The 18191-nt window shown below is 49.6% G+C and overlaps 1 protein-coding gene across 2 annotated transcripts in view; it reads right to left on the reverse strand.

Moving 5' to 3' along the window:
• COPG2 (COPI coat complex subunit gamma 2) overlaps positions 1–18191 on the reverse strand; it is a 130008-nt gene that overhangs the window by 21431 nt on the left and 90386 nt on the right. For both annotated transcript variants that reach the window (XM_060020897.1, XM_060020898.1), the window contains exons 18-20: positions 18007–18069; positions 17409–17548; positions 16674–16845 (exon numbers count right to left, since the gene is read on the reverse strand). In XM_060020897.1, coding sequence (XP_059876880.1) covers positions 16674–16845; positions 17409–17548; positions 18007–18069 — 375 coding nt within the window. The remainder of the gene's footprint in view (positions 1–16673; positions 16846–17408; positions 17549–18006; positions 18070–18191) is intronic.

An 18191-nucleotide genomic window follows, 5' to 3' on the forward strand; every position in this document is an offset into this window, starting at 1 on the left:
AGCTCACAGAAGCGTCAACCTTCTCCAAAACAGTGGACTAGAAAAAGTAGGGGGAGAGCAGAAGGATTCATAGCTGCACATGAAAGAGGAAGAAGCTGGCAACAGGTGGAGCTTCACGGCAGAAGGGAGCAGATGTCAAGGAAAAGACCACTGAATCCACCCAGGAACTGGCAGATGGAAGGGGAAGTTGAAGATGAAGTAGAGGAAAGAGAGCAAAGGGGATCTGGACTCTGTCAAGGGGGAGTGTGAGGTCAAGGACATCTGACAGGGGTGCATCACGGGGGCTGATGGAGAAGAAATGGAAGCAGTAGAGGCCAGGGAAGGAAGAAGAGGAGGAAGTGCCAGCCTGGTGTAAAGAACTGTGGGCAACGGCTTAACTAAAAGGGAGGAGAGGAGTGGAAGGAAGGTGAGACAGGGGAAGGCTAAGGCAAAGGCAGCCTAAAGGGAAACAGTGGCCTGGGCCTGTGGAAGGACCGGACGAGAGACAGCAGATGATACTGGAGAGAACGTGGCAGGGCAGGGGATAAAAAGAGCGTGAGCTGTGAGAGCAGGTCACAGGAGGGAGCACCCCCTACGGAGAAGGGATGACCCAATGCAACTCGATGACAGGCATCAGGGAGCACTGAGATGACATCACGGGCCCTAGAGAAGAGGCAGACGCTTTCCCTGGGCCAGGGAGGGAAAGGGAAGGAACGGATCACGTGAGGAGAGGTCACAGGAAGGAATGTTCAAATGGGGTCTTGATGTGGCACGACAGGAGGGCCACCTACCAGAGACAGACCAGGTGATGGGAGGCATCCAGGGGAGGATGGAGAATGGAGCGCAGCAGAAGGGACACAGGCTGGACACCAACGGGGGAGCAGCGGGAAGAGGGAGGTGGGCAGGTAGGAATCCAGGCAGATCTCGGAGGTGCCAACCAGAAGGAACCTCAGAGTTACAGGGCCAGCCAGTGGGAGCAGAGGCTTGGGGAGGGAGGAGTGGAGGGTGGCAGGCAGGGGGTGGGGAGCAGTGGCCGCTGCTACAGCCTCGAATGTTGTGGCAAGGGTGCAACTCTTCCGCCAGGCTCTTTACTACGGATCCGCTGGGGGCGGGGGGAGCTGGGAATGGGGTCAGTGGGTGTGTGGGAAGGGTGAGGAGATGGGGGTGGGAGGTGGGGAGGGGGACAGGGTTAGGGTGGGGGTGTGGGTTGGGTTTGACTGGGTTGGATGGGAGGGTAGGGCTGGGATTAATGAGGTGGGTGGAGGTACATGAGCCAATCTCTAGGCACTGAGAATATCACCTACTTTAATTGCGCTTCTGGACTGATTTCAAGTCCAGTGTTGGGGTGATGACTTCAGGCTGAGGAGAGGACTGGGAAGACCAGGGAAGCCACCCAGAGAGGACAAAGGAGAGTAGCTGCAGGAAGGGAGGGAGGGAAAGGTCTGCCTTGCAGGAATCACAGAGGGACAGAAGGACCATGGGGCAAGGCTCTGCAGGGGGACAATGTCGTGGGCCTGCTATGAGGAGGGGTAAAGTAGGGAAAAAAACAATGGCAGGTGCCAAGAAGGACCAGATTTTGACCAGTGATATTGTCCCAATGCCTGAGAGTCATTGAGGATGGTAGAAGACGTGTGGGATGTGTGTGTGAAAAGAATAATACATGCAGACTGAGATTTGTGTCCTGTCGGGTGTCAGTGAGTAACTGCGGAAGGGATTGTGGTGGTTCTGAGAGTACTGGCCAGTGTCAGAGTGGGGCCATTTGGGGATTCTGAAGAAGTGTCAGTAGCAACCAATGGGAGGCTAGAGGTGGGCAAGGGAGAGTGGAGCCCAGGAGGTCACATTGGGCTTCCCCAGCAGGGATCATCGTGGGGACAGGAGGGTGGATTTCACCCAAGGAGAAGCTGTGGGCAATGGCCCCAAGAGAGTTCCATGAAAACATCTGAACAGTGAGTAGCACTCTGCTCAATACAAAGAGAAATCAAGAAAATCCCCAAAGGAAAGCACAAGAGCACGCCGGGATAATGAGGCTGATAGGCTTGCCCGGGGGTCACGCATCCTCGGGTGAGAATCACTGGGTGGAACGGGCAGGGTGGGCAGCTGGGCAGAGAGGTGAAGCATGAGCAGATGAGCCCAAGTCGGGCAGACGGAGGCATCAGAGTCAAGAGTGTCAGAAGTAAGGGAAAACAGTGAGCAGACAGTGAGCAAATGGATGTAGCCAACAAAGGGCCTGGAATGAGAGGGGGCAGGTTAGGATTCACCATCCATGGTAGAGAGGGTGGGCAACAAGGTGGTGGTCCCTGAGCTGAGGACACCTGAGGAGTAGGGCTGAGAGAGATGGGAATGGCGACCAAAAGGAAGGTGGGTTGTGCAAATCTGAGCAGAGAGCTCTGGGCGAGATGTCCACAGTGAAGAAAGGGCAGACGGATGGGACAAAACACGGAGGAGTGCATCTGGGAGAGAGACGACTGCTGGAGAGGGAGGAGGAGAGAGGGAGGGCAGACAGCAGGACTCAGGGCTCTGTGCAGTTCGAGACCGAACGGGATGATGTCAGGCAGGAGGGAGGCAGAAGTCGAAGTACTGGAGTGGAAGGAAGAGGGGAGGAGGATCAGAGGGGGAGGCTCCCCGAGAGCTGTCAGAAGAGCATGCAACAAGGGGTCTGGAATGGAAGCATGAAAGGTTACAGGCAGCAAGCTTTACGAGGTCCCGGAGGAAAGTACAGCGTAGGTCCCCAGGGCTGAGTGTGGGCTGGTGGGCAGAGTCTGTGGACTCAGTACTGTGTGTCTGAGGCAAAGAGGGTTGAACTGGGTTGAGCAGCAGGTGAGGATCAAGAAGGGAGCACTCAGCCGAGGAACACCTGAATCCAGTTGGGAGGTTCACAGCCGTAGCTGAAAGAATGTTACATGCTCAGGTAGGACAGGTTTTTACTGTGTTGCAGTAGAGAAGCAAAGCAGGAGAGACCTTGAAACCAGGAGGCCAGGTGAGCAGTCTCTGACAGGTGGGAGGGTATGGAGAGAAGAGGGGATCCAACGGGCCAGATGAGTAAGAAACTGCAGGCGATGGCGCCCGGCAGCCAGGGCAGGAGAGGCTTGTTGAGAGGATCTGGGAACACACTGCATCAAGAGATGGATGACAAAGGGCTAGAAGGAGACAGTGGATGTGGAGAATCTAGGAACCGTGCTCCCAAAAGTGGGTCGAGGGCATGAGGAAGCCCATGCTGGAGGAGGCGCACCGCAAGGGTAAGGCAGGCGAGGAGCAGGGAGAGGTGGGTGCGGCCCGAGGAGGCTGAGATGGTAGAGGCAGTGGCTCTTTGGAAATTTGGAGACAGCCCTGTCAGCGTAGCGCATGGTGAGATGATGAAAGGTCAGAGAGCACCCAGAAGCAACGATTTTCTCCAAAATGGTAGGCCCAAAACATAGCATGCTTTGGTGTGAATTCAGACAGCCTGGGTTCAGTACAGCATGCTGGGGACCAAGAAGCTGGCAATGGGGGAACATAAAGGCAGGTCAAAGAAAAAGGGAAAGATTGGGAAATGTGTCACATGACTGGCGGCTGGTAGAGGAAGTAGGATGAGATGTTGAAGAGGAAGCAGAGGGGCTCCTGGAGACAAGAGCAGGAGAAAAGGTGGATGAGGGGCCGAGCCAGTTCAGTGGCAGCCAGCTTGGAAAGAGAGACATTGGAGTCTCGGGCAGCCATGAAAGGTGTCTGCGAGATACAAGTTGGGTCAGGGAAGTCGATGGGAAAAGAAAGGAACAGGTGGCAGTGAAGAGGGGAAAGAACATCATGGACATGCTCGGGGCTCAGAACAGGTAAAGGGGGCACTGCAGAGGACAGCAGGGCAGCCTGAAGGGCTCCCAATCTGGGACTTCGGGAGATCTCAGGAGGCAAGAAGGTTTTGTGCGGCACTTATGCCAGATGGTAGGAGCAAAGCAGAGCTGAGACACCATTGCCTGGGCCTTTGAAGACCCAAGGCCCTCAGAGCAAGGGGGAAAGGGCCACAACGACTGGTGACACAGAGGACAGGGCGGTGCTGTACCATCAGATAGACCCTGCACACAAACTACTAGCAGGTATCCTCAGGGACACTGGAAAGGACCAGGTGGAATCCAGTGTGCAGGTAGCAAGCCTGCTTAGAAATGGCACAGGAATGGGTGGGAACTAAGGTGGTAACAGCATTTGTCATCAATCACCAAATCCATTCTTCTGCTATTCATCAGGTGCTGAAGAATGGAGGTTAGCCAGTGGCAGAAAGACTCTGCGCAGGTAATCAGGGGAACAGCTGGGACCTGTGAAGCCAGTGGGGTATCAGAGGTCTAGTTTGAGAAGATAATGTGGGCAGGAAAGGACCATAAGGGGAGAGAGCAATGGGTGGGATGCTAAATGGTTGGAGGGTGAGGGACTCTTGTTTGGGAGGCTGGACCCAAACAACAGAGGGAGCAAGGCCGAATGGGACGGGGGGCAATTGGAGGGTCTTAAGATCTGCACATGGGTGCTGTGAGGGGATCGTGGCCTAGAGGGAAAGAGGGGTGTCTGGACATGTTATTGGGGAGTCGGAGAGCAAGGTGATGGGCAGGGGTGCATCCTCGGTCCAAAGGAAGAGAGATGGAAGCAGTGGAGGTGAGGGAAGGAGAAGACAGGGAAGTAGGGGCCTGGTGTAAACTCTCGTGGGCAATGGCTTGATTAAAAGGGAAGAGAGAAGAGGAAGGAAGGTGACACAGAGCAAGACTAAGGAAAAGGGAGCCTAAAGGGAAACGGTGGCCCAAGCCAGCGGAAGGACCAGACCAGTGACAGCCCATGATTTCAGGAGAGAACGTGGCAGGGAAGGGGATAAAAAGAGCGTGAGCTGTGAGAGCCGGTCACAGGAGGGAGCACCCCCTACGGAGAAGGGATGATCCAATGCAACTCGATGACAGGCATCAGGGAGCACTGAGATGACATCACGGGCCCTAGAGAAGAGGCAGACGCTTTCCCTGGGCCAGGGAGGGAAAGGGAAGGAATGGGTCCCACGAGGAAAGGTCTTGGGAAGGAATGTCTAAATGGGGGCCTCAATGCAGCACCAAGGGAGAGTCACCTGCCAGAGACAGACCAGGTGATGGAAGGTGCACAGGGGAGGATGGAGAGAGGAGAGAGGTGGAAGGAGGCAGGCTGGTTACCACTAAGAGGAGCAATGAGAAGAGGGAGGTCGCAGGTAGGAAACCAGGTAGATGTCAGAGGCGCTAACTGGAAGGAAGTGCAGAGTACTGGGGCCAGCCAGTGGGAGCAGAGACATGGGGAAGGAGGAGTGGGAAAGGGGTGGCAGGCAGGGGGCGGGGAGCAGGGACTGCTCTTACAGCCTCAAAGGTTGCAGCAAGGGTGGAACTTTTCAGCCAGGCTCTTTACTGTGGATCTGGCAGGGATGGGGTGAGAGCTTGGGGGATGGACTTTGGGACGGGGATCAGGATTGGAGTGCAGGTAGGGGTTGACTGGGTTGGGTGGGAGGGCAGGGTTGGGATCAGTGGGGATGGGGGGACGGGGGTTGGAGTCGGGACACATGAATCAAGCTCCAGGCACTGAGAAAGTCACCTACTTTAACTGAGCTTGTGGACTGATTACAAGTCCGGTGCTGGGGGTGATGAGCACGTTAAGAAGAGGGAGGGTGAGAGCACTGAAGCTGCCCAGAGAGGACAAAGGAGAGCGGCTGCAGGAAGGCAGAAGGGAAACAGCTGGTTGGCAGGAAAGACGGATGGACATTATGACCGTAAGGGCAGGGGGTGTCACAGATCTGAAATGAGGAGGGATAAACTATTCAAAGGGACAAATGACAAGCACTGAGAAAGAGGAGAATTAGACCAAAGATACTGTCACATGCCTGAGAGTCATGAAGCGCAGGGGATACAAGGGGTGGGTGGGGCTGCGGGCATGAAAAGAGACGGGAGAGGACAGTGCAGGAGAGCATCTGGAAGAGAGATGGCTGCCCCGAGGGGGGAGGGAGGGCGGACAGCAGGACCCAGGGCTCTGTGCAGGTCCAGACTGAGGGCGGTGGTGTCGGGAGTGGGTCTGGCAGGTGCGGGGGCAAGAGGGTGGGAAGAAGGTGAGAGTGCTGCGGTGAAAGAAAAAGGTCGGAGAATCAGAGGCCGGAGCCTCCCTGAGAGCTGTGTCAGAAGAGTACGTGACAAGGGGTCTGGATGGAAACCTGAAAGGTTACAGGGAGTGATGTCGTGGGGTCGTGCGGCCCGGGAGGCAAGCTCAGCCTGGCTCATGAGCGTGGGTTGGTGGGCGGAGCGTGAGGATTCAACACAGTGTGCCTGAAGCAGAGACGACTCAACCGGGTTGAGCAGTGGATGGGGGACGGAGAAGGGAGCACAGAGCAGAGGAGACAACTGAATCCAGCTGGAAGGTGCACAGACAGCAGCTTCTTTAAAGAACGTCACGTGGCTCAGGTAGGACAGTTCCTTTGCTGTGTGTGCAGTAACTGCAGAGCAGCAGAGACTTAGAAACTGGGCCAAGGATGTCAGGTGAGCAGTCTCCAACTGGTGAGAGTGTGGTAGAGGAGAAGGGGTCCAATGGGCCAGAAGAAGGAGGAAGGTCGGGTGATGGCGCCCAGCAGCCAGGGCAGGAGGGGCTTGCTGCAAGGATCAGGGAGCACACTGTGCCGGGAGGATGGCAAAGAGCACACAGAAGAGAGTGGGTGTGGAGAATCCAGGAACCGTGCCCTGAAAATTGGACCCAGGGTCAGAGGAAGCCCATGCAGGGGGAAGAGCGCAGCGCAGGTAAGGCAAGCGAGGAGCAGGGAGAGGTGGGTAAGGCCAGAGGAGCCTGGGCTGGTAGGGGTAGAGGCCCACTGAAAATGCTGGAGACGGGGCATGGTGAGAAAAAGAAACATCAGAGAGGACCCAGAAACAACCACCTCTTCCAAAATGGCAGACCCGAAATGTAGGGTCCTTATGGCTGTTTTCAGAGGCCATGGACAGCACTTTGTGGACCAGGAGTTGGCGGTCAGGAACATGAGCGTGTGTCAGAAGAGAGGGAGCAGGTATCGAGGAACAGGCAGCGAAGACCTCACATGACTCAGGTGGCAGGGGAAATAGGACGGATGCTGCAGATGAAGTAGAGCGTTTCTCAGCGGAAGAAAAGGCAGAGTATGGGCCAAGTAACGTCCAATCCCCACCCACTCTGGATAGCAAGAGACAGAGGCATCTTGGGCAGCTATGAGAAGGAGGGAGCAGGTTGGGTCAGGGAGTCGATGGCACAAGTAAGGGACAGGCACAGAAGAGGGGAGAGAACCTCATGAATGTGGGGACATCCACTGATCTCACGGCTCAAGAGGAGTGGCCTGTGCAGTACTGAGGCCCAGTGGTAGGAACAGAGCAGGTCCCAGCTGAGATGCCAAAGCCTGGGTGTTTGAAGACCCAGGGCTCTTAGGAGCAACTGGGGACAGGGGCCACAATGACTGTGGTGACATGGAGGAAACAGGGCAGCATTGCACATTAGATACATCCTGCACAGAAATGACTGGCAGGTAACCTCAGGGACTTCAGGATGGACTCAAGTGGGTGGAGCCCAGTGTGTTGGTAGCAAATATGCTTAGAATTGGCAGAGAAGTGGCCAGGAATTCAGGTGGTATCAACAGTGCTTCTGCTATTACAAGGGAGCTATAAAGGGTGGAGTCCTAGGATGTGGCAGAGAGAGTCCACACAGGGAACCAGGGACCTTCAAACCATATGTGTAGTCAGAGAAGAGAATGGGGGCAGCAAAGAGGCACAGGGAGAGACAGCAAGGGGCAGAATGGTGGAGAGTTGGAGGTGGGGTCTCATGATCAGGAGAGTGGATCTGGGGAACAACAGAGGGGGCAGGCAGAATGGGATGGACAACCAGAAGAGAGTCTTAAAATATGGCCAAGAGGGAAAGAGGGCAAAGGAGAGATCTGGACCACGTCATCACGGAGTGGGAGAGCAAGGCAATGGGCAGGGGTGTACCCCAGGGTCCGAAGGAGGAGAGATGAAAGCAGTGGAGGTGAGGGAAGGAGAAGATAGCAAAGTGGGGGCCTGATGTAAAGTCCCGTGGGCAATGGCTTGATTAAAAGGGAAGAGAGAAGAGGAAGGAAGGTGAGACAGAACACGACTAAGGAAAAGGGAGCCTAAAGGGAAATGGTGGCCCAAGCCAGTATAAGGACCAGACCAATGACAGCCCATGATTTCAGGAGAGAACGTGGCAGGGCAGGGGACGGAAAGAGCATGAGCTGTGAGAGCCGGTCACACGAGGGAGCACCCCCTACGGAGAAGGGATGACCCAGTGCAACTCAATGACTGGCATCAGGGAGCACTGAGATGACATCACGGGCCCTAGAGAAGAGGCAGACGCTTTCCCTGGGCCAGGGAGGGAAAGGGAAGGAACGGATCACGTGAGGAGAGGTCACAGGAAGGAATGTCCAAGTGGGTCTTGATGTGGCACGACAGGAGGGCCACCTACCAGAGACAGACCAGGTGATGGGAGGCATCCAGGGGAGGATGGAGAATGGAGCGCAGCAGAAGGGACACAGGCTGGACACCAACGGGGGAGCAGCGGGAAGAGGGAGGTGGGCAGGTAGGAATCCAGGCAGATCTCGGAGGTGCCAACCAGAAGGAACCTCAGAGTTACAGGGCCAGCCAGTGGGAGCAGAGGCTTGGGGAGGGAGGAGTGGAGGGTGGCAGGCAGGGGGTGGGGAGCAGTGGCCGCTGCTACAGCCTCGAATGTTGTGGCAAGGGTGCAACTCTTCCGCCAGGCTCTTTACTACGGATCCGCTGGGGGCGGGGAGGGAGTTGGGGTCGGGGAGGGAGGAGCTCGGGGAATGAGTGGGGATGGGGATGGCGTTGGGGTCGGGGTGCAGGTCGGGTTTGACAGGGTTGTATGAGAGGACAGGGTTGGGATTGCTGGGAGTGGAGGTGGGGTGGGGAGGGAGATCCAACTGCAGACACGAGAAAATCATCTACTTTAACTGCGCTTCTGGACGATTTCAAGTCCAGTGTTGGGGTGATGACTTCAGGCTGAGTGAGGAGAGGGCTGGGAAGACCAGGCAAGCCACCCAGAGAGGACAAAGGAGAGTAGCTGCAGGAAGGGAGGGAAAGGTCTGCCTGGCAGGAATCACAGAGGGAGGTGAGGACAGTAGGGGCAAGGCTCTCCAGGGGGACGGTGTCGTGGGTCTGATATGAGGAGGGGTAACCTAGGGTGATAGACAATGGCAAGCGGCAAGAAGTACAAGCACCAAAGATATTGTCCCAGTGCCTGAGGGTCATAAAGGATGGGGGGCAGGAGGGGTATATAGGGGTGTGTGAAAAGAATAGTGTCTTAATGCAGAACGGGGTTTACGGCACGTCAGGTGTCAGTGAGTTAATATGGAAGGGAATGTGGTGGTTCCAGGAGGACAGTGCCGGGCCAGTGTCAGAGTGGGGGGGCGGGGCTGGGATCCTTGAGGAACAAGGGTCAATGGCAATCGATGGGAGCCTAGAGGCGGGCAAGGAGGGAGTGCAGCCCAGGGAGGCACGCTGGGCTTCCACAGCAGTGATTCTTGCCCCGGGGGGGGGGTCGATTTCACCCAAGGGGGGCTGTGGGCATGGACCCCAAGGGAGGCCTGTCAGAACATCTGAGGGAGAGCAGTACTCTGCTCAAAACAAAAACAAAAAAATCAAAAACGAAAACATAAAAACATTCCTGAAAGATGATGCTGATAGGCTTGCCTTCGGGGTCACGCATCCTTGGGTGAGAATCACTGGGTGGAAAGGGCAGGGTGGGCAGCTGGGAAGAGGGGTGAAGCATGAGCAGATAAGCCCGAGTCGGGCAGATGGAGGCATCAGAGTCAAGAGTGTCAGACATGGAGGAAAAGGACCCAGGCAGGGCCAGGGAGACAGCGAGTAAATGAATGTAGCCAGCAAGGCACCTGGAATGATTGGGGGAGGGGGGAGGGGGATTACGGTCCATCAGTTGGGAGTGGATTGCAAGCATGGTGTCCCTGAGCTTAGGACTCTGGAGGAGTAAGGCTGAGGGAGATGGAAGTGGTGACTGAAAGGAAGTTGGGTTGTATGTGAGCAGAGAGCACCGGAGGCGGGTGTCCACGCAGAAGGAAGGGGTAGATGGGACGGGAGAGGACAGTGCAGGAGAGCATCTGGAAGAGAGATGACTGCTCCGAGGGGGTAGGGAGGGCGGACAGCAGGACCCAGGGCTCTGTGCAGGTCCAGACTGAGGGCGGTGGTGTCGGGAGTGGGTCTGGCAGGTGCGGGGGCAAGAGGGTGGGAAGAAGGTGAGAGTGCTGCGGTGAAAGAAAAAGGTTGGAGAATCAAAGGCCGGAGCCTCCCCGAGAGCTGTGTCAGAAGAGTACGTGACAAGGGGTCTGGATGGAAACCTGAAAGGTTACAGGGAGTGATGTCGTGGGGTCGTGCGGCCCGGGAGGCAAGCTCAGCCTGGCTCATGAGCGTGGGTTGGTGGGCGGAGCGTGAGGATTCAACACAGTGTGCCTGAAGCAGAGACGACTCAACCGGGTTGAGCAGTGGATGGGGGACGGAGAAGGGAGCACAGAGCAGAGGAGACAACTGAATCCAGCTGGAAGGTGCACAGACAGCAGCTTCTTTAAAGAACGTCACATGGCTCAGGTAGGACAGTTCCTTTGCTATACATACAGTAGAGAAGGAAATAAGGAGAGATGATGAAGGTGGGCCCCGGACGTAGGCAAGATCAGGTGAGCATTCTGAAACAGGTAGTAGAGAAGAGGAGGTCCAATGGCTAAGAAGAGTGAGGAAGGTGAGGCAATGGCACCCAGCAACCAGGGCAGGAGAGGCTTGTTGAGAGGATCAGGGAAAACACTGCACAGAGTGTGACAGCAAAGAGCCAAAAGGATGGAGTTGGATGTCGAGGGTCCAGGAGCTGTGCACCCATGAGTGGGCCAAGGGTGTGAGGAAGCCCATGCAGGAGGGAGAGGACAGCGTGGGTAAGGCCAGGTTGGAACATGGGGAAGTGGACAAGGTGAGAAGAGGATGAGCTGGTAAAGGTAGTGGTCTGTGGAAAATGTTGGAGACGAGCCTGTCAATGCAGGGCATGACGACACGAAACAATGGAAGGTCAGACAGAAGCCTGAGGGACCTGAAAAGACACGGTGCTCAGGGATGAATGGGGACAGCATATGGAGTCACTACAGCACATTGCAGACCAAGAAGCTGGAGACTGGGGAGCATGAGGGCAGGTCAAGAAGAGAGCAGATGTCAAGGAAAAGACCACTGCATCTGTGGCATGACTGACAGGTGGTAGGGGAAGTAGGATGGGATGTTGAAGATAAAGCAGAGAGGCTCTTGAAGACAAGAGTGGGAGAAAAGGCAGAGGATGGGCTGAGCAACGTTCAGTCCACACCCAGCCTGCAAAGAGAGAGATCCTTGGATTCTCGAGTGTCCATGAAGGTGGTAGGCCAGTATTGAGATGGGTCAGGGGAGTCAATGGGAAAAGAAAGGGACAGGCAGCATGGATGAGGGGAAGAACCTCATGAATGTGTGAAGGGCTCAGGGAAGTTAAAGGGGGCTCTACAGAAAAGGGGAAGGCAGCTTCAAGAGCTCCCCGTCTGGGGACGTCAGCAGATCTCAGGGGCAGGAGGGGTAGTATTGAGGCCAGACAGCAGGTGTACACTAGTGAATAAAAGAAAGTACAGGTGCTATCTGTTATATCTGTGGGAAAGCACTGTTTTATGGGAAGATAGACAATGTAGAATGTTTATAGAGGGAGAGGCTACAGCATAGCCAAGTACAAAGCAAAGGTGTATAGTGCAATCAATTGGATTTTGAAAGAATTCTATTTAGCACTGGTAAAATATGCCTCCTACAGATGCCGATATAGTGTTTATACGTTCATTGTTTTTCCAATGAAAATGAGCAGAGGAAAAAGAGAAAAGAAGTGGTTAAAATAAAATTGGAACTAAGTCAACAGTATACATACAAATCATTCTTGGAATTATTAAGGAACATTATAATGGTTAGGATGCATAGTGCGACCTGTTGATCACAATTAATGGAATAAAGGGAAATGGGAGAAATATATAAAAAGAAATTACCACAGGGAAATTGGTGGGTGGCTGCCTGAAAAATCTGTCAGACAATTACGTCGAAGTGGGTAGATTCAAGAGAATAAATGGTCACATAGAGATAAATTCATAAAACAAAATCTGAAGGGAGAGCGTCAGCAGCAGTCCTCGTAACATTAGTGCTCCTGACATCCCAAGATGAAGACACATGCCAGAGAATGGGGTTGTTTTGAATAATAAGAGTAGGTCAAGGAGTAATTTCACACATTGTCACATACTGAATCCATTTAAAGGCCAGACTGTGAACCAGTTTTTCTAAGGCTACAAGATGGGGAAACAGGAAGTGAGTGGATGTGCCATGTTTATACTGCATTCTGGAGAGATGTTATCATTTAAGAAAGGCAGCAATAAAGATGACAGCTATCGATGATGGTGTGAAACGGGAACATGAAATAGGATAGGAAGACAGGTTCAAAGCCAGCACAGAGGAAATGTTGACATTTCAGTGTGTTTGAGGAAAGGGAGGTTGGTTGCAAGATGAATGAACAGGCGAATGAGGTCTCAAACTGGAATCTTGGCGAGTCTCATTAACGGGTCAGATTTGGAGGAATATGGATTCTACGGCTAGGCTGATGCAAATTCTAGTGATAAAGGTAGGGGGAATGGTGGCTAAACAGTAATGTTCAACCTATCCTGCTTTTTTATTAGCATTTGAGTAGAAATTCAGATTACGTGCTTAGCTTGGAAGAATGCAGAGTTTCACCAAGGGTCATTAATATGGATCCCAGTGAGTGGCTGGAGGTGCGTCAAAGTAAAAAAAACAGATAAATTTTACTTAATTGAAGCTGTGGATTTAATTCAGATTGTCAGGAGTTAATATGGCTAATACTGAATAGCAAATAATGGAATGGAGACAACAGATTCAGTGAGGAGATTGGAGTCCATCAGGATCCTGTGGTAGCTCATTAAGATAAAGGTTTAAGGAAGTGTAGAACTGCAAGAACTGCAGTATGTATGTATAATATGAAAGAGTTATGAATTGTTAAATGGGAGGCAGCATCCCTAATGAAAAACAGAAAGAGAGGGCTTCCCTGGTGGCGCAGTGGTTGAGAGTCCGCCTAACAATGCAGGGGACACGGGTTCGTGCCCCGGTCTGGGAAGATCCCACGTGTCGCGGAGCGGCTGGGCCCGTGAGCCATGACCGCTGAGCCTGCGCATCCGGAGCCTATGCTCCGCAATGGGAGAGGCCACAACAGTGAGAGGCCCACGTACCGCAAAAAAAAAAAAAACAGAAAGAGAAACTCATATACATGTCCTGTTAAACTTGATCTTAGTATGGATATTTTCTATTGAAGGCTATTTAAATGAGTTATCTAAATTTGTTGAAATGAGAAATAATGATGCAATGAGGACCAAGAGTTCAATAATAAAAGCAATATAGGGATTAGAATGGTTCTGAGTAAGTAATAAAGCAAAAAGGTAGAGTCATTACAGAGGTCCAAAGTGGGGAAAAATTTGTAGAATGTTGCATATATATGTTGTTACTGGTGTAATAAACATTCAGAGGAAGGAACGTTGCTGGATGAGAAAGGACACTAAGAAAGCATTCTGCCTTGAAGGCTTTTCTAGAAATTTTTCAGTAAAGAGTAGTTGTTGGAGGATGGAAGATAAGTAGGACTAAATTGAGACTTATGATGTTGATTACTCTTTCCACAATTTGCCCAAGATTTCAGGGAAGGAGTTATGGTAATATCTTGATGTTGAGTTAAAGTAAATTTTTTCAGATGGCATAGATTTTTTGTATACTTATAAAGTAAGGAGGAGTGGGAAAGTTTAAAGATACAGAAAAGGTAAGAACAGGTGATGGAATAACTTTCTGAGGATATGGGTGGGTGGGTATCTTTTGAACTGTGAAAGACTTGATTGTTAAAGAGGATAAAAGGAGAAAGTGGATAGTTTCAGAATTGAAACAATAATAGCCTCTATCTATTAAGTATTTACTATGTGTCTGGCACCACGCTAATCACGTTACTTAATTTCATTTTATGCTTACAACAATCCTAGAAGGTTTACAGAGATCAAATAACTTGCCTGTGATTACACACTCAGTGTGTAACAGAGTCAGAATTCAAATCGAATTTATCTCCAAAACCTACATTACTTTCTATTCTATACAGTTTTCAAGTTGAAGGAAATCACAATCTATAGAATTTCTATTTTTTTCTGTGACTATACGGAAAATATATTTTCTGAGATGAGACAAGCAGAGGTGATTGATTGTATAGATCTTCAGGTGATTGGTAAAATCCAGAATATCTGCAATGGGAAAATGCTGAAAGGAAGGCATGTGGAAAAGACTCTTATTACCACCTATGCCCTGGTATTTCACTTCTATTCATTGCACAGCAAAGACTTTGGATTGGCCATGGATTAAAAATTTTAGAGTTTCTAACAAAGACTAAAGAATAGAAAGGAGTCTTTTTTTAAGCAGGTAAATGATAGGTAAAACGTAAATCAACTACTAACAAAATTTTAAAAGTCCAAGTGTTGAGACTTCCATTGGAAGAATTCCATTTCTTTTCTCCAAGATGCAATCACAAGAGTTTATAACTAAGTTTTAACACCAACCAGCAAACCCTCTGAATTTAACAGAAAAGAAAGAAAATTCTCCAAATGACAAATTTTTATAGACAAAATACTAACAACCATCAAGCAAAAGAGTCCATAGCCAGCAGACCAAAGGTTGAAACCTCTGGGCTAATTTGTAAGATCTGTTTTAAAAAGAAATTAACTCCGTAATAAGGAGGGGTAAGAAAATCTCCCTATGCTTTCTGTCTTAGTAGAAGTGTTTTCTGTTGTTGTTGTTTTCTCCTATACTATATGTAACTTATGTAATTTCAATATTGTTGTTTTATGTATTTTGATATTGTAAAATTGTATTTATTGTATTCTGTTAGAACCACTCCCTGGGGTGTGAGGCACCTGAGTTATCAGTTATCCAAGTGAACCTGGGGAAATGGGAGGAGCTAGTATTCTCAACTGGGGAGAGCTTGATTCTTTAACCAATGAGTTCAGCATTTTGCTTCCAAAATTAAGTGGCGAAGTAATGGCATCCCTTAAAAAACAGAAACTTAGTGGGAAGTAAAATGGGGTTAGAATTTTGAAATATGGAGAGGTGCCTACTAGAAAAAACTGAAGAAGTATGGTGTATCCCAGGATGATGGCAGAAGCCATAGGGCTACATTAAGACTGGGCCCAGATACTGGTTTAGAATAAGGGTAAATAAAACTAGCTTTATTTACATAAGAGTACAGCCAGCTTAATTACTGGCTGGTGGACATAAGTCAAATCTAACCAGAGGGAAACAGACCAGGAAAGAAAGTGAAGCTAAAAGGGAATGGAATAAGAGAAACCTCATAAAGGGATAAAGGAGGTAATTAAAGGTTAAAGTTGGATGGCCTAATGCTCGAAGGAGAAATAGTGGAGGCCAGATAGGAAAGTGCCTTCCTACCCAGGAGCTTATGGATCCAGGGTGGCCGCAACTGCAGGTCCACCCAGGGCCAGAGGGAACAACCTGGGGTTCAGACCCAGCAATGGTGCCAACTTGAATCTACCTCGTGCTAGAGTTGAGTAGCCTGGTCTATCATCCAACACAGGTAAGATTGGGCAGGGGCTCCCAGAACCAACATCTAAAAAGGGAGTTGGGAGAGGGGCTAAGGGAAGACAGGTTAAGCCCCAAATGTAATGAATGATGACCAGGGATAACTATTTACTAGTGCTTTTACGATTTCTTGTAACTCTGTAACTTTCCCAATATTTGTTAACTTCTATCTGATTTTTCCTGTATTAGAAGTAAAAATTGTTTTTTCCTGTATTAGTAGTAAAAATTGTTTTTTCCTGTACTAGTAATAAAAATTGTTCAAAATGTAAGTGCAATGTGTGTGCTTATTTCAGTGAAAACTGGGTAACAGCTGTGAAAACTCTGCAGTGAATATGGGAAGAAAAGAACTCAGGTGGGAAAATGGGAAAAAGAAATCAAGTACAACAAATACTTGACATTCATAGGTTAGAAGATCTCAAACCCCCAATTTGTAAATACCACTGGCACTAGCAATTGGCTGTTCTTCACAGGCCTCCCCCACCCCCCCCCCCCCAAGACTGCATACAGGTCAAGCAGATTACAAGCCCTTCTCAAATGTGGATACACAGATGTTGGCTAAGCCACTCATTAGGCTGAGACATACTCTTAGACACTTGCCTCGTGTTACAGGACCCTTAAAAACAATATATTTTATGATGCCATGGATCTACTAAATAAAAAGTCCTTAGGATGCCCTGGAAAGAAACATCAGGGAGAAGTAGGCCATGATCCTTCATAGGAGACATCAGGTATATGAACCCTCACTAGTGGTGACACTGTTCCAACAGAAAGTTTGAGTTCCTTTTTGGGCTACCACTGTATACATCCAGTTTCTGTTTTATAATTAAATGTCCAGCATATTTTACTCAGAAACTTGGTTATAAAATTAGTATTTCTGTAAGCAGTAACTCATTTTATAAATATACCATCATTTAATTCCGGAAAAGAAACAAATTCTTGAACCCCAAACATCTGTCCAGACATTTAAGAGCTCAAGTGGTAATGCACTCTTAATCATATCTCTTCCATTCTGTGTGTTATTACCTGCTGTAGAGTCATCATCAGGTAAACGAACAAGAGTGTAGCATATTCCTGGTTGATTATAAGGTAGGCTGGGGACTGGGATACAACACAGCACTTCATAGGAATCTGATGGTTCCACCTGCACTGTCACTTTCTCCAGTAGCTGGTCATTGAGAGTATTGGTACAGTCAAACTGAAAAGTCAGCAAATAGGAAAGTTATGAAGGAGAAGAACTGTTGCAAGCAAGTTGTTCCTTCCCACCTATAACCCACGACTGAGTTCTGGAACCCTCTATACTTTCTAAACACCACGCATGTCTCCCCCTAAGATTTTTCCTGAGGCAACGAGGATAACCTTATTCTTGAGGTCTTTTTTGTTTATATTAACCAGTGTTTTCCTCCTTCCTGAGACGGAGTTCTACCAAACAAGATGGTAGAAGTCTGATAGCTGTCTGAGAACCAAACTGAAATCCAAGTTCTTGGAATGACACACTTATTTTACCCTGATATTAAATGATGACTATTTTTTCCACAGGTTATCCTTTATGCTATCCAACTTCTTCAGACATTTCAGTTTTATGTCTTTTTAAATTTAAATCATCAAAAGCTACCCATCACATCTCTACAGCTATGGAGTTAGGAAAGAAAACCAGATATGCTGCTAAATTTGCTTCTCTATAAAAGGAACTAGAATCATAAACTAAAAGGGGATTAACACTAAACCCCTTACTGGAGCCAGTTCTGGCGCTTATCTCACCTGGAATACAATATGATTGGTAAACATGTGCTTGATACAACGAACAAAATATTCTGTCTCTGCTTCTGTAAGTTGAACAGGCTCAGAAGACTTGAACAAGGGTCCTAGATTCATAAACTCAGGAATGACAGCCAGTTGTTCTATCAAGAAAAAAGGAAAGAAAAGGAGGAGGAAAGTAAGAAGACAGGGAAGACATTACTCTGGGTGTCTAAAATGTTTTAAGTTTCCATAGTCTTACTAATAGTTGAACACTCAACTAATGTGTCCCCAAGCTTTAGTGAAATAATCTTTTAAGTAAGAGTTTATACACTCAATTACTAAAAGCAACAGACAGACAAACTTAATTCCTAATTTCATAGAATTTGAGTTCCCTGATACAGAGTAAGAAAAGCATTCTCCGTAAGCTGGCAACTGGAAATTGGAAAGTCCCACAGACTCCAGGTAGAGCCCGCAACTGTAAGCTAGGACAATCAATATTCGGCCATACAACGAGCTCCCGTACTGAGAATTAATCAAATTGAACAAAAGTAGTGGCCTTCATTATACTTACAATGCCTCGGGTGCTAGGCTACTGCTTCTACACATCAAATCATCATACCTTGGAAAATGTCTTGCCTGGAAGGAGCCAACTTCTCGGGCTTAGTAGCCATCAGTGTGATTTCTACAAAGACAAGTATGAGCAATCAAATGAGCTTCCCTCCTACTATCAAGCCAAACATGCAGACAGGAGATGAGGACAGAAACGTTAAGCAGATAAACATAAGGTGCTATTGCTGAATCATA

The sequence above is a fragment of the Delphinus delphis genome, chromosome 9, assembly GCF_949987515.2.
Source record: "Delphinus delphis chromosome 9, mDelDel1.2, whole genome shotgun sequence".
Taxonomy (NCBI): Eukaryota; Metazoa; Chordata; class Mammalia; order Artiodactyla; family Delphinidae; genus Delphinus; species Delphinus delphis.